The 16,530-nt window shown below is 35.5% G+C and overlaps 2 protein-coding genes across 2 annotated transcripts; one reads left to right on the forward strand and one right to left on the reverse strand.

The window, feature by feature from the left end:
* Window positions 1-1,488: 1,488 nt before the first annotated feature.
* Window positions 1,489-5,076, reverse strand: LOC103953706. The gene is made up of 8 exons (XM_009365481.3): window positions 4,419-5,076; window positions 3,552-3,699; window positions 3,293-3,443; window positions 2,976-3,101; window positions 2,804-2,884; window positions 2,493-2,685; window positions 2,143-2,413; window positions 1,489-2,000 (listed from the first exon to the last, which is right to left on the reverse strand). The coding sequence occupies exons 1-8, from the start codon at window positions 4,620-4,622 to the stop codon at window positions 1,738-1,740; spliced, it is 1,437 nt and encodes a 478-aa protein (XP_009363756.1). The 5' UTR covers window positions 4,623-5,076; the 3' UTR covers window positions 1,489-1,737.
* Window positions 5,077-12,096: 7,020 nt separating this feature from the next.
* On the forward strand, window positions 12,097-16,424 carry LOC103953709 (cytochrome P450 714A1-like). The gene is made up of 5 exons (XM_009365486.3): window positions 12,097-12,453; window positions 14,479-14,705; window positions 14,815-15,059; window positions 15,195-15,543; window positions 15,784-16,424. Exons 1-5 carry the CDS (start codon window positions 12,159-12,161, stop codon window positions 16,210-16,212), a joined length of 1,545 nt encoding a protein of 514 aa, XP_009363761.1. The 5' UTR covers window positions 12,097-12,158; the 3' UTR covers window positions 16,213-16,424.
* Window positions 16,425-16,530: the final 106 nt, after the last annotated feature.

Consider the following 16,530-nt stretch of genomic DNA (forward strand, 5'->3'; position numbering starts at 1 on the left):
GGAAATTTTATATGTTGGTTTGGTGCCATTAAGATCCAACAGACAAGACGAAACGACTACATTTCCCACAAGCATTATTAAATCTCGTTCTCTCTTCCTGTATTCTCATCATCTCTTGCCAAATGTTGTCTTATATGTTGTCAAGCACAACCAGTGTGGAAGTGTGCATATAGTTGCAGCACAAGGACACCTGTAGGTCCGACAGTGTATGACATAAAAATTTAAAAATACTTACGGACGCAAGTGATTTGAGTAATTAGATACTCTTTGGGAGTGTGTTTTAAAACAATTAAATGTGTTCTTAAATGCTTTTAGGTTAAAATAAACAGTACAATGAGCTTTTCATTAAAGTTCCCTTAAAAATATTAATGTGCTTTTAATAAAATTGCTTTTAATGAAATCACTTCTGAGCAAAAGTGCTTTTAGATAAGCACGTTCAAATGGGTCATGCACAAGGGCGGATGCACATTGGGACCAAGGTGGTCCCATGAGCACCCGGAGGTTGGGAAATAATCATGTGAAGGCTTTCTGGAGATCCTATGAATATACGGCACTGGTTCCTCTTGTGATTACCAAGTGTTTGATGTAACCCATGCTAGATATATCTCGGCAGTACTCCAAAGCACTCATCAGATTGTTTTAGTAAATGTCGATATTTGTTAACATATGTCTAACATAGTTCAACTGACAACAACAATCCCACTAAATGTTTGATGAAATGTCTCCGTGACTAAACTGAAATTTGGTTGTGCGTTTTGCACTATGTTTATATCTAAAAACCTTGGACATTTAACATTAAGACCCCTAAGTTAAAATCTTTATTCCGTCACTTGTCATGCATCTTCATGAAGCATTTTCAAGATATTTTTTAAAATAATTAACCGACCTTTTAAAAAATAAAAAAAATAAAAAAGTCTGGCATGCTTTCAACAAAAGCTCGTACAAGCAGAAGTGCTTCCAACGAAAGTTGTCGCAAACGGCCCCCTAAATCATTATAATTGGGTGGTGCTGCAGAAGTAGCACGAGCTTCACAAAGGGATCGAAGGTTGGCAAATCGTAAAGCTGCTGATCCACTCATGCCTTGGCATTTCCATATGATGCATGAATGGTAGATATTGCGAGCCTTCTAATCCATGCAAAGTATTCTTCACACACCAATTCCCACTTTATTCCTTTCAGAAAAAGGTAAGAAAAAAGTGAGCTAGCTGTTCCATGTGGTCACACCAATTCAAATTTGGATCACCCCTGACTCTAAAGTTCAATGTTTAAAGATCAGGAAATCCGAACCCTAAGTTTGTGTGAAGAGAAATATATGCCTCTAGTTTGTGCAAGGTGAGATAACGAATTGAATTATTATGGACCGTTAAATTCAATTTGAGTGACCTGAGTGAATCTCTGTCCCACCAATTCCACTTCCTAACATTTCCAGCTCCATTACTGTAACAATAATTGTTGTAAAAAGAGTGCAGTTAAAAAGGGAAAAAAAAATGGCAAACTCAATTCTACATTTATATTACACCACCATGAAAGAGTCGCTATAAAATAAGTTCTCAAGCTCAACAGAGACACAAGGAACGAATTCGGATTTCAGGCAACACAAAGGGATTAATGGTACACGAGCAAACTAATGGTACAGTTCTAGGGAGTCGTTGCGGTGGGGAGCGGCGCGATCAATTCAACCATCTAGAAGACCAAGAAAGAATCTAATGGACATGGAGAATAAACTCGAAGAAACCATTAGTTGGACCATACGTGAACTAGACCGAGCCTATTGCCCGTGTAAATCTCGTTGCGCTCTTCGTCGTAGAAGAGAGCGGTAATGTCTTCCAAGGCCTCTGCAACTGTACTCCTAATTCGGGATGAAAGGGCCCGCTTCTTCGAATTGGAACTGCCACCACAAGACTCACCACTACAAGTGCATTCTTTTTCAGCATTGTTGGTTGCTCTTATCTTAGCAAGGCATTTTCCAGTCAAGATATTGCTGATGTTTATGGATCCAGCTGCAAATATAGATGCAAACACCGTTTCAGATACAAAACAACTGTCACAGAGAGGACTCTCCATCCAATGAGATCCCTGTGGTGGATAGTTGAAGATCAAATTGGATAGAAGACTAGAAGTAAAGGAAGAAAACAACGTTACCATTTCCTTCAGATAATGGATCGTCGGAATCAGCCTTGCAGTAAGAAATAATAAGATCCTGGTCACTTGTAATGTATATGTTATTGGTATTGCAGTCGGGATGCCACAAAAGATGATCCTCAAAAGAAGTCACAAGTTCTCCTCTAAAGTTCCAAACAGCCACGGTTCGATTCCGAAACGTCAGGAATAACTGATTCTCATACAGAAATATGAAGGCTGATGGTGTCATGAATTGAGTTCTGCTTACTTCTGTCATCTCAAAATTGCGAACCTACAGATAATAGCAGTCAGACGTACAAATCCAAACGAATAAATTATAGTACTTCTGCAAGATATCAAGAAGTCCTCACATCGAGAATTTGAAGGTTCTCATTTTCTTGCTTTACAAGAAGCTTTTCGTTGAACTGTTCGATGAAATCCACCTTTTTATTCCGATGAAGGAGATGGTTAAAGGATTTGAGGACAGTACCATCCTCTATAGACAGAATCTTTAGAGGAACATGGCTACTAGCTTTAGTAAAAATCAACAGCATGATCCCAGGGCTATGACAGAAACAAAAGAAAAATTAGAAATCATAAGCGACACAAATGTCCACTAAGCAATAACAAAAGAATTCCAAATACAAATTAGACACACTGTGTAAGGAGGCATGCGAACTACCTGATCTTAATCTCTTGGACATTCTTATCCGATATGGAGTACAACATTGTGTAGTTTTTCAGATCAAACACCTTGTATATACTGATAATAAAATGGAAGCAAAACGAAGATTAATCAAATCAAGAAGACAATAGTGTATTAGAAAGGTATACCAATAAGACAGACTACTTACCTATCCTGTGCAGAATAAGTAAGAACCTTCCCATTTACATCATCGAACTCTACAAAACCAGGCCATTTCAGTGACTCGGATTCAAAAAGAGCAAATCCAGCATCTGGTTTACCCCTTCTTATGTATCTGGATCATATAATTTTACAGTGCGTTCAGAAAGAAATAAAAGAAGATAACGTAAATTGGACAACTACACTGTTGTTTCTTTTGAATTTCATTTTTCTTTTTTTTCTTTTCTTTCTTTCTTTTTTTTTTTTTTTTTTTTTTTTTTTTGTGTGTGTGTCTGGAGGGGAGGGGGAAGATAGAGAGATACGTACTCAATCCTTGTGCTTCTGCATTTCAAAGAACTGAAGTTGTCTGAGGCATAAACCGAAACAGTGATAAGTGAGTCATTGTTTTTATTGTAAAACAAGCTTCTTATCACTTCATCAGGACTGACATTCAGAAAGCATATTCTCTGGTTGGTTTCTGCATAAAACAACATAAACATTACATATTCCCTTCATTGAATATTTATACGTAATAAGATTAGTGCATGCAATATAAGTTCAGAAATACAGATAATACAGCTACTACCTCGGCTAAATGCTGCACAAACACCGGATTGTGCGAGGGCAAACACAATGTCACGTGCTGCTACAATTTCAATAATTTTGGACCTCTTTCGCAGGAAAGGCAGAACCATGGCACAATGACCCTTAGGATCATGCGTATCATATTCCTCCTATGCATCCAAATATCATGACAAGCAGAAATTAGGTATTGCAGACACACACTAACACCACTAGTGGAAAAAAAAAAAAAAATCCTTCCACACAATTCAAAATTGAAGAGAGCATGCGTACACAACAGCTTGACTGCACAAATTCAAATCTCCAATCTTGAAACTCAAAACTTTCTTACTGCATCGTTGCATCTAGGCTTTATTATACAGCATGCTTTCAAATGTTGGCATTAGTAACATGGCATGGACTCCGAACGTGTACTACCAATTTGATGGTAAGAACCTCACGAGGATAAAAGACATATTTGCGCAAACTTAACAGGAAGTACTAACGAAAACAATCACACACTCACGAACACATAAGCATAAGCATGTTTATGTTGATTGAATTCCACTGAATGTTCCTAACACCCAGATGTAACGCTACGGGGGATTTTCTGGTAGGGGACTTGACAAAGTAATTATCCATTGCTCAACAGCTAACAGAAAGATAAATCAAAATTAAATAAAAATGCACATAATTCATAACAAAATCCCCTTTTTTTCATGTTTTTGTGAGAGGATCTAGCATCCTAGCAATTTAACAACAAAATCCCATTACTTAACTTCGGTTTTTGAATTAAATGGAGACCATCGAACCAAGCAGATGAGGTAAACAAGGATCAAAGCCCCAACCTTTCCTTCGATTAAATAAATCAATTCAAAAAAGTAAATAGTACCTGGAGGCGGATATTGCGAAACCTCTCTTGGGCATCGCTCATAGTGAAAGCACGGTCGCGCTTGGAGCTGATTTCGCGCCTCTGGAGCTTCTTAACGCTGTTGACGAACCCATCAACCCCACCAATACGAGGTCGTTTCTTCGCCACCACCCTCCTACCGTTGCAAGGCCGAGGACTCGCCGAGATTCTCCTTCCCCCTTCCATCAATTTCTCTCACAGAAAAACCCGAATAAACTCACTTCAAACCTAGAACCAAATAGCAACACATACCTACTCCTCCAATTCCTCACTAATTACCCAATTTCTGACCTTTAGCAGCATCGCATAAACCCTAAAAACTCAGAGAAATCGAATTCGGTAGGAAAATCAAAAAAGCTCTAGGACTTTAGCTGCAGAGACACCCACACACAACCCTAATTTCAGAGACAAAACGGCGTCGCCTCCCTCTATCTCTCGCTACGCGGAGCACTCGGAGGTGGAGCTGTGACGGAGAAGGAGATTTTTGTTGTCGGATAGGGGATGTTGGAGTGTTTCTAGCTCCGATACATTTTCAAAAATCTCTATTTTTAGAAAAGTTGACGATAATTACCGACGGCGGTTTTGTGGGCTTTTAAATGAATTATTGGATCAGATAAGGCCCATCCACATGTTTGGGCCAACATTGTTGGATTTCGAATGGTTTTGTTACGATGCCCAGTTCTAATTTGGAAGCCCGACTTGTACCCCTTTGGTTCTCCTTTTTCTGTTTATTTTTGGCCTCTGCTTTCCTTTTGAGTGCTTCGATCAAAAAGCATATAACAGGTGCTGCTCCAGAAATCATTTTCGATGACTCATATGCTCAATAGTGATTTTGTTCGAAGCGCACACACACATACACACACACACGAAGCACAACCCATTTTTATTAAAATTTCAAGTGACGGTTTTTTGAAGGTAATAAGTATTATATTAATTAAATAAAACGAAGAATATCATCAGTTAAGAATACAATTTTATGACTACAAACACAACAGAAAGACAATACAAACCTACCCCACCACCCCACACATCTATATCTAATAAAATGTAAAGATAACACTCACAAGGACAAAACCTTGCATCACTTTCTAATGAACTTGCAAAAGACGACGCTTCTTTGGCAAAGAAGCCCTGCTATGAGTGTTGTCATAGACTCACGGTCCTTTGGCAGGCAAACAAACAACGAAAGCACAACCAAAACAAAAAAACAACACAAAAACTAAAGTCTTCAAATGTACGATTCTTTATCATGGGAGACCCACACCTAAACAACAACAAAAAATATGCTCACAAGGCCTAAACCATCCGATCAGGACCTAACACCATTAAGACATACAAAATAAGAATCGTACTATCATCAGAAGACGTTGAACAACAAGGTAAATAAATTCCAAGTGATGCTTGAAGAAGAGTTATTTCTCTAGCAAGCACTCATAAATTCTTTTATAATTTAGAAACACTTTTTTAATTTTTGCTACACATCATAACGAACGTTTTTGGTTATTTAAAAACACTTTCTTCTAAAAGAGGCGTCAACAAATGCCTTTTAAGTATCTTATGTGGCAATACACAGTCTAACTTGTAAAGTCCTAAAATACATTTACACATCGACGGAACATTAAAGCACCATTCTAGCAACTCATTCATTGTACCTGAATTCCAAATGACACTTTCAAATTGCATGCGTTGAAAGGGAAGTCTGAGATTTATATGATCCAACATGCATTAAGTATAATGTTCTTTAGTATTTTGTTTTCTCTACTTGGAACTTTGAAGTAATAAGATACTACCACCACTTTGAAAAATTTTCAGCGTGTCAAGAATACGGTCCGATACACCAAATATTATAATACAAGTGGTTGTTTTTTTTTTTCAAGTATCTAACTACTTATATAATAATATCTAATGTACCGAATCATATTTCTAACACATTAAAAAATCTATCCTCCACTTTGTCGTATCAAGAGATATCTCTTTCCCTCTTTGTGTAACCAATTATTGAACCATACAGTCCAACAAGAAGTTTATTATTATATAAGTCTTCTATGGTGACCTAACATATATAGATAGCTAGATTTCACTATGGTCATCATCATCAACACTTGTAGACTTGTAGGTTTTTGAAACTATAGTGTTGACACATTCAACGTGTCCTGATAAGCTGTATTAAAACAGATAACGATGACATGTCAATTTAACGATTATTGCTGTGTTATCTTACTTGACAACTAAAGGGTGATCATAAGCTAACAAGACTTTTAGTTCTGCGAGTTTCAAAAGAAAAAAAACGTCTATCGTTCATAGCCTAACTTTTACTTTATAAAAATGTTATTTTCACTACTTAAATCCATGACCTTTTGATTACAAATAAGTAATTTTTGTGTTGCGTCAAGACTCGTCCTATAATTACTAACAATTAACATGTAAAATGGGTTTTGAAGCAATCGTATTGATACAATGCAATGAATTGTGTTAACCTATATATATTGCACTAAAGAATGATGAACTCATCAATCTAACAGATACAACCGCAATAGCTTACCAGACAACTCACATGTACAGATTTGGCTTTGAAATCATCGTGTTAACACAACTCAATTGATTGTGATTAATCGAAACACAAAAATATGAACTCGTGAATCTAGCATCAACAACTTCGTTCACTCACCCGACAACTCACCCGTCAAACTGACAATTCAGTTCTCTGAACACATTCTGTGTATTTCTGGAGGATGGTGGATCCCTCTCGTCCCACTCTATGATCCCAATGTGTGTTGTATGGTTGAAAATGGTTGAGATGAAGTGGAACAAGGCTGGCTGTCCTTCCAGTGGAGGGCTACCTGATTAACCAAGGAACCCCAATCTATCTTCCGGACAACGAGGAGTACCCCTAGCCCCTATCCATTTTTATGCCACGGGGCAATCCTGTGTTCCGACTTCCAAGGACGGCGCGGTCCGCCGGTTCCTGATCTTGCTTGCTCTCCGAATTCTCTTTGTCATGATTCTGAAAATTCTTAAATTATGTATGTTCATCGTACATTTTACGATCAATTTTTCTTATTACTATTTTTATTTAATTTTAAATAAAAATATTTAAAATAATTTCTAATCGCACGATGTACGATGAACAGATGCATATTCTCGTAAAGAGAATTTGGAAAGAATCCTCATCGGCTTTCTACCTGTACCCAATAATGCATAAAAACATTGTTGATTGAAGCATCACATGATGGTGAATCACATAATGGTAGTTAAGGGAAAACTAAAATGCATTTATGAGCCTTTTTTGCTCCAAAAATAATGAACTGTCGTGTCAAAGTCACCATCTAATCCCTTTTATTATAGGAAAAAGCATCACACCATAGTCCTCTACAGCCATTAGCCATTAGCCATTAACTAGCTTTTGTTTTAGACCTTGGCTTTTGCTAAAGTTTGGTTGGATTCTTATTATTCACGCATGCGACACAAGTATGCCTTCGATCATTGTCTGAACCTTTAGATCAACAAAATTATGTTGATCTAGCAATTCAAGAAGTGTCTTCGTAGCACACCACATTATTGTGCAATGCTGAGGGGAATTTTCTCGTACGATCGTTGTCTGAATCGTTAAATTTGTTAATTTAATAATTCAAGATGTGTTTGTGTAGTTAATAACAATGGTTTGAACTATTAGGACAATATAATTATGTTGATCTAACGATACACTATGTGTTCATATAGCTGGCAATCTCGTCAGCAAATGCGATTAGGGCATCGTAAGTTGAGAGTTGGAAACAAGAAGATAGTTTCAAAGCCCTTCAAACAGGATTAATTTACAAGATAATTAGTTTGGTCACATCAGTAGTCGATTAGTTTATTGAGATAGCTCAAGTACAAAGTGGTCCAAAAATGTAATTAAGAACCTTGAGGTTCGTTTGTCAATTTCTCGCATATATAATAAGCTTATCGGCCTGGTCCATCCTAAGATTTCACCAGGAAGTGGCACTGCATCTAAGTGTGTGCAGATTACAATATAAGTGTTATTTTCCAGTAATTAAGTTTCTTTAGGTTCGATTATTATTAAATGCGAGTTTGAATCATATTATTACTAGCTTATTATAAGGTTAAACTCATCCATTCTCTCTTAACGTAGATAATATCATTTGGTAAAAAAAAAAAAAAAAATTTAGTTATTATTATTATTATTTTTTTTTTTAAATTCCTATACGGTACGATGGAAGATCACTGTTAAGTTAATTATAGTTGCATTTCTCATGTAGTTAACGTTTGCGAATAACTTATTTCCGTCAAGAATATTTTTTCCTCACAACTTTGTTCATTATCATTAGAAGAGTTTAAATTTCGAGATCTATTTAATGGATAGATACAAATTTTAAAATTTAAACTCATATGATAGTAATAAATAGAAGGGTGAGCATTACCACCATTTGAGGGTGGTGAGTAAAAATGCACCTATTTTTCCCTTCCACCTTATCATAGGCTACACCCCATCCCGAGCATCTACAAAAGTGATAGCCAAAATTTCTAGCCACTTTAGCCAAAATTTCTAGACATAATTCCTCATTTTGGTATTTGACAATGAAAATCGATAAAAGTGGTCTCTGAGCTTATCCACTGTAAATCATTTTAGTTATTCCATGAAAAATCTATCAATATCCTCATTAAATTGTCATGTGAACAACCACATGGCCACCTTGTAAAGAGTATTTTTGTCAAACCAATAAACTCTTCCACTCAACTAGAATATTGACAGATTTTTCATAAAATAATTTACAACAGACAAACTTAAAGATTACTTCAATTGATTTTTATTGTCAGGAATTAAAATACGAAGTTACGTCAATATCAAAAATCATTGTAGCTCAAAAGCATAATTTTTGAGGCGCTCTTCGCGTTCTTTTTTTTGGATAGTAATTCGTGTATATATTATATGTGTAAATAAAATATGAAAAATGCATGCCATCAGCACCCCATTTAAATTGCATACATCAACGTCTAAGTTTCCCAACTTAACATAAAAAAATAAAATTCAACTAATTGATGATGTCGTCCTAGACAGATCCATTTCATCAATCATCTCATCACCAAACAAGTACTTGATCATTCTTCTGGCAAGACTTAAAACTTGCTTTTGTGTGTACGATAGATTACAACCCCATGTCCCCTTATATATGGTTGAATCATTCGGAAAGAGATTAGGGGAGGATCTCTTCTACTTAATTCATTCAATTATCTAATTCGAGCGCTTAAAATTTGATCAAATAATTAAAGTTATTATAATTGTTAAAGGGACCCCCTGTTTGTAGCCGTTGGATCAAATTTCGAGAGTTCTGATTGATTGATTGAGTGGATTTGGTGGACGGGATCCAGAGAGAATCCCTTTCCAAATCCTTCAACCTTTTATGTGTACAAGCGTGCTGCACGTATAATTATTTATTGTGCACAACTCAATTTTATATCAATAATGCTAGACATATCAAATCTGTTTACCGTATACATTTGTTTTTTCATTGGTTATTCAGTATAAATGTCATATCTCGCTTGTCAAAAATAAGATTTAGTCAAGTTTGTTAGGACATCACAATTCACTATTTGCATTCAAGTTCGAATAACCCTATTTATATCAATAATTTACAAGCATCCTACACGTTTGACCTAGATATTTACTGTGCACAACCCTATTCTATATCAATAATGTTAGACATATCAAATTTGTTTACCATATGTATTTGTTTGTTCATTGGTGTTTTAGTTTAAATGTCAATATCTTGCTTGTCAAAAAATAAGGTTTAATCAAGTTCGTAATGTGATTCACTGTTTGCACTCAAGTTTGAATAACCCTTTTTTATATTCATAATGTAGAAGCATGATACACGTGTGACGTATATATTTATTGTGCACAACTACGTTTTATAATACTAGACATATCAAATCTGTTTCTTGTATGTATTTGTTTGTTCATTGGTTAATTAGTATAAATGTCAATATCTTGCTTATCAAAAATAAGGTTTAGTCAAGTTCGATAGGGTAGCGCAATTCACTACTTGCACTCAAGTTCAAATAACACTATTTTATGTCAATAGTGTAAAACCATGCTGCATGTGTGACGTATATATTTATTGTGCAACAACCCTATTTTATATCAACAATGCTAGACATGTGAAATTTTTTTTACCATATGTATTTATTTGTTTATTGGTTTTTTAGTATAAATGTCAATATCTAGCTTGTCAAAAATAAGGTCCAGTCAAGTTTGTTAAGGTAGTGTGATTCATTATTGGCACTCAAGTTCGAGGAATCCTATTTTATATCAGTAATGTACAAGCATGTTATACATTTGACGTAGATATTTATTGTGCACAACCCTATTATATATCAACAATGCTAGACATATCAAATTTGTTTACCGTATGTATTTGTTTGTTCATTGGTTATTTAGTATAAAGGTCAGTATCTTGCTTGTCAAAAATAAAGTTTAGTCAAGTTCTTTATGGTAGTGCGATTCACTATTTGCATTTTTGCATTCAAGTTCGAATAACCCTATTTTATATCAATAATGTACAAGCATGCTACATTTGTGACGTAGATATTTATTGTACACAACCTATTTTATACCAGACACATCAAATCTGTTTACCGTATGTATTTGTTTGTTCATTGGTTTTTTAGTATAATTGTCAATATCTTGTGGGTGGTGCTATTAGGACACCTGCTTTGTTGAAAAAAAAAAAAGAAAAAATTGGACACCTATTTTTACCTTCCACACATCCCTTATTAATTTATGTCCTTTGATTTTTTTCAATTCATCTAATTCGACAACTGAAATTTGAAAAAGGTGTGTGAAAGGTAAAAAGTAGTGTGTGGATAGCACCACTCTATCTTGTTTGTTAAAAAGTAAGGTTAAGTCAAATTGGTTAGAATAACACAATTCACTATTTGCACTCAAGTTCGAATAAATAAAGAAGAATTGTATGGAAATCATTTCCCCAAAGTAATTTACTTTCAAAGTGGATCCAAATTGAATAACAATGGCTCATTTAAAAGTATTTTTAAAATTGTTAAAAGCGTTTATGGTGAAATTGTTTTTAATTTTAATCTTTAGTAAAAATGCAAGTGAAACATGGAAAAACACTTAAAATGCTTTTTACAAGAAACATATAATTGATACTTTTTGCAGAAAGCATTTCAAATGCTTTTGGGATCTAAAATCATTTTCAGTCATTTTAAAAATACTTCCAAATGACACCTAAAACAGTATCAATCGCTCAATTAACAAAAAATTGGTAAATGTTTCATCATTTCTTATGGAAAAATATCAAACTCTTTATATATATATATATATATATATATGTATATCAAGTCATTCTTCATTGCACAAAAATCAGTATTGGCATGTTTGCAAAAACTTTTCTTTTCTGCTTTCAATGAAACATTACTGTAATTTAATTAAGAAATAAATACCTTGTAAGGAGCTAAGCAACTGTGGTCTGTAAGACAATTGGCATATTTTATTTTTCCATACTACATTTTGAAACCGAATAATATTAATATAAATAAGTACATTTACTCAATAATTCGAAAGAGTCTGAAAAATACGTATGACAATAGAACATTTCCGCTCGTTCCATGGCCTATATATCATCACTCTAACTAGCTACAAACTGAAACTGTGAGAGAGAGAGAGAGAGAGAGAGAGAGAGAGAGAGAGAGAGAGAGAGAGAGATGGATGTCTCTATTGTCTTGAGAATAATTTCTTCCATGGCTGTCGTGGGACTGGTTGGCTTCTTCCTCCACCTCTACAGCACTGTTTGGCTAAAGTCCGAGAGGGTCAGAAGGAAGCTCCGACTGCAAGGCATCAAAGGCCCTGCACCTACTTTTCTGTATGGGAATCTTCCCGAGATGCAGAAAATCCAACAACTGCAAGAGTTGAAGACTCCAAACCTGCAGGCTGATTTTATAGCCCATGACTACACCTCCACTCTCTTCCCTTATTTCGAACACTGGAGAAAACAATACGGTATTAATCTTATCCCTTTCTGTTTGTCGTAATTAGTCCCATCCAATGTTTGTTCTTCTTTAAGAATTTATCTGTGGCATGTTATATGTATAATATATATATATATATATATAAATTTTCATACGTAACACAGGCTATAGCTCCTATATATTTCTGTAAATTTCTTTTTTTATTAAACGTGAAAACAGATAATTTATTAGAGAAATAAATCCGAAAAAAGAAATGGATATCAGCTAAGAAGGAAATAGAGTTCATGAGAATTTGATTCTTGCTGGATATGTTGAATATTTTGGAGATTTAAGAGGCAACCGTCCAGCTAAGAAGGAAATAGAGTTCCTGTACACGCCAGTCGAGTTTGACTATCAAAACCAGGCCATGTTCTAGCCAATTAATCTGAACCCGTGTGTCTTTTAAATTCATGTTTGAATCCCATGTAAGTTAAAGTCGATAAAAGTATTGTTGTTTTTTTTTTTTCCGGATGAGAAGCGATAGAGATTTCATTAATATGATCATAACAAGTACAAGGTGATAAATGAGTATGTATTCTGTAATGATTAATTTCTGGATTTGAAGTGAATAACAACGAAGGTAAGGAGAAAACAACTACATCAACGTCTGCAGATCCTTAAGCCAGTTGGTCTATATATGTTCAAATCTCGTTTCTTGTAAATTAAACCAAATTAAAAATCGTTTTTGTTAAATAAAAAAAATTCATGCCAATGTCTCAGGCCCTAGAACTAATGACTAGAATCCAAGTTGAACAAATATCCAAATTTTAAGGGTGGTGCTTTCACAGCTTTCTTTTTAACCTTTCACACAATTAATGTTATTTTTTGTCTTTTAATTTTTTTCAAGTTATTTGATCCGACGTTTGAAAATTAAAAGAGATATATAAAAAGTAAAAATAATATATGGATAGCCGCACCCAATCTTAAATCATGTTACTTTCTAATCATATTCTCTTTATTATAAGTTACAATTAAATGTGAGATGTCAAGACAGTGACTACTATTAATAATAATTCAAATTATGAAAAACGATACCACTTTTTAATACAATATTCTAGAATTTTACTATGTTATGTAATTTGTTTAGGATGATTGGAACATGGGAGGGCCACATCTAATATATAATATGAGATTATAAAATACTAATTCTCAAAATTATCAACCAGAATTGTTGATGTGGCCATGGCTCACAATCTAACAAAAAAATAAAAGTATTTTATAAAAGTGTGGAGATTTAGATGAAGGTTTAGAGGATTAAATAATGATTAAATGGTTGTTAACATGGAGAGTCATATCTTTTAGGTTTCCCAAGGTGTCCTCAGGCAAAGCCTGGGACTAATCCTTCAAGGTATGGTTGGGCGCATATGCGGAGACCGCTCTTAAGGGCTCGAAACCGAGACCACTTACTTAAGCGACCAGAGTCCCTTCCACTTTGACCAACCTTTATTGGAGAGTCATATCTTAATTGTTGATGATGAAATTGATGAGTTTTCAATTTGGGTAGACAAAAATAAATTTTTTTATAGCTGGCCCGATCTCATTCTGTCCCATCATAGAATCAAAATGGACTTCATGAATCATGAATGTTCTTTGTTAACTTGTTCAATTCCTTTGGTGGTTACAACGGAAGTATCCTCCAAATCATAGGTACTAATATGCTCATGACCTGTTAGGATTGTTTTTAAAATGACTAAAACGCTTTAACATAATTTGGACAGAAAAGGTTAACATTCAAAAGTTTTTCTGTATTATAAGAACACGATTTAGTGTTTTCTATTGTGGTAGGTGTTTCTTCGGTAAGCAATTCCAATTTTTAATAAAATCTTCAACGTGTTTGATGTTTCTAATAATAGTGCTTTCAACAAAAACAATTATAAGCAGAGGTGCTTATAAGCATTCTCAAATTGGCCATAATCTGGTGGAACAGTTATTTCGAACGTTGAAAGATGTTCCAAGTTTGGATCTCCTCTAGACGTCGATAAGAAAGATTGGTGACGTGAAGTATGAAATGTTGCAGGTCTAGTGTACACATATTCAACAGGAATGAGGCAACATTTGTATGTGAACAACCCAGAACTAGTGAAGGAAATGAACCAGTGCATGAGTTTGGATTTAGGCAAGGCTACTTATGTAAGCAAGAGACTTGCACCCATGCTTGGCAATGGAATTGTGAGGTCCAATGGCATTGTTTGGTCACAGCAAAGGAAGATTATTGCCCCTGAGTTCTTCTCAGACAAAGTCAAGGTAATTAAACTCGCTTCCAAATCAAAATTCGAATGGTTTTGCCGCAAATAATTGTTTCATTGCATGATTAATTTGTAAACTGAGACTCACCGTTGACATAATGTGGCAGGGCATGGTGTCGCTGATGCTGGAGTCAGGACAGACATTGCTTAGAAAATGGGAGGACTTAATCGAAGCGCAAGGCAGCGTGACAGCGGAGATTCAGGTGGACGAGGATTTGAGAGATTTCTCTGCAGATGTTATATCAAGAACTTGTTTTGGAAGCTCTTATGTAAAGGGCAAAGAGATTTTCAAGAAGCTTAGAAGTCTTCAAGAAGTAATATCCCAGCAAAACTTCCTCTTTAGTAATTTTGGGTACGAAAACTTTCCATTAGTTAACAGTGTATGCTAAACAGCAGACCTGAGCGTAGCCAGGTTGATAGTTTAGATTACATCAGAATATCGCTACCCATAAAATTTTAATTCATAAATGCTTGTTTAACAATGCAGTGGATTGAAGAAGCAAAATGAGAAAGGCTTGGAGAGGGAGATAGAAACTTTGATTTGGGAGGCAGTGAAAGAAAGAGAAAGTTCATGTGACCAAAAGGATTTGTTGCAGAAAATACTAGAGGGAGCCATCAATGACCAAACCCTAGGTAATGGTTCATCCAAGCAGTTCATAGTTGACAACTGCAAGAACATATATTTTGCAGGCCATGAATCCACAGCTGTTGCTGCCTCTTGGTGTTTGATGCTGCTCGCGTTACATCCTGAGTGGCAAGCCCGAATCAGGACGGAGTTGGCACAAGCTTGCCCGGATGGCCTGCCAGACTCAAACACCCTCCCTCAGTTGAAAACGGTACAAGCGTTTACATTGCTCGTTATGTTAGTTAATTAAGTTCGAAATAGAGTAATGTTTTGATGCCATACTATATTGTCACTGTACATTCAAACAAAATGCTGATAAATCGGCGATCTTGATTGATAGTGTGACAATATAACTATGGATTGTCTGCCCATTCAAACAATATTCCACCTCACTAGTAACTCGTATTCGCAATCTAAAAACATGACATGTTAAGACTGTTTGACCATGCAGATGGCAATGGTGATCCAAGAAGTCCTGCGCCTATACCCGCCGGCTGCATTCGTGTCAAGGGAGGCACTCGAAGACACCCAAGTGGGAAACATGACTTTCCCAAAAGGCGTATGCTTATGGACATTGATCCCAACACTGCACAGAGACGCAGAAACTTGGGGACCAGATGCAAATGAGTTCAAACCAGAGAGGTTCACTGATGGAGTCTCAAAGGCATGCAAGTTTCCCCACGTCTACATCCCATTTGGGTTGGGGCCTAGGACATGTTTGGGCAAAAACCTTGCCATGGTTGAACTAAAGGTTGTGCTATCCCTTGTTATCTCCAAGTTTTCCTTCACTCTATCTCCAAAATATAAGCATTCTCCTGCCTACAAAATGATCGTGGTGCCTGGAAATGGTGTACACATTCTTATTCAGAAAATCTGTTGACGGATTCAAAAATAAGTCAGCTAGGTGTCTCTTGATCGGAATTACAGATAGAAGATAAGAAATGTCATGTTTGCAAAATGTGGGATAGTGGAATGTAGATGTAGGTTTACTTATCTAAAACATTTTTTTTTTTTGCTTTGGTAATATCTAATTTGTATGCACGTGTTAAGTTATGATTTTTCTATAATGAAAAATGACTCGGCATGTATATAGTGACAGATGTACATTGAGATCATGGTGGTCCCTAAACCACAAGGAGCTCGGGAAATATATATATATATATATATATATATATATGTAAAGTTCTTTCGAGGATCC

This window comes from the organism of the source record quoted next, unplaced genomic scaffold (genome assembly GCF_019419815.1).
Source record: "Pyrus x bretschneideri cultivar Hongxiangsu unplaced genomic scaffold, Pyrus_bretschneideri_v1 Contig4, whole genome shotgun sequence".
In the NCBI taxonomy this organism is placed as follows: domain Eukaryota; kingdom Viridiplantae; phylum Streptophyta; class Magnoliopsida; order Rosales; family Rosaceae; genus Pyrus; species Pyrus x bretschneideri.

Coding starts and splice junctions, on each gene's coding strand:
- LOC103953709 (XM_009365486.3), top strand. CDS start 12,159: ATGGATGTCTCTATTGTCTTGAGAATAATTTCTTCCATGGCTGTCGTG. Junction 15,060..15,194: donor TTCCTCTTTAGTAATTTTGG/GTACGAAAACTT, acceptor TTAACAATGCAG/TGGATTGAAGAAGCAAAATG. Junction 15,544..15,783: donor CCCTCCCTCAGTTGAAAACG/GTACAAGCGTTT, acceptor TTGACCATGCAG/ATGGCAATGGTGATCCAAGA.
- LOC103953706 (XM_009365481.3), bottom strand. CDS start 4,622: ATGGAAGGGGGAAGGAGAATCTCGGCGAGTCCTCGGCCTTGCAACGGT. Junction 3,700..4,418: donor TTCGCAATATCCGCCTCCAG/GTACTATTTACT, acceptor TTGGATGCATAG/GAGGAATATGATACGCATGA. Junction 2,414..2,492: donor AGAACCTTCAAATTCTCGAT/GTGAGGACTTCT, acceptor TATTATCTGTAG/GTTCGCAATTTTGAGATGAC.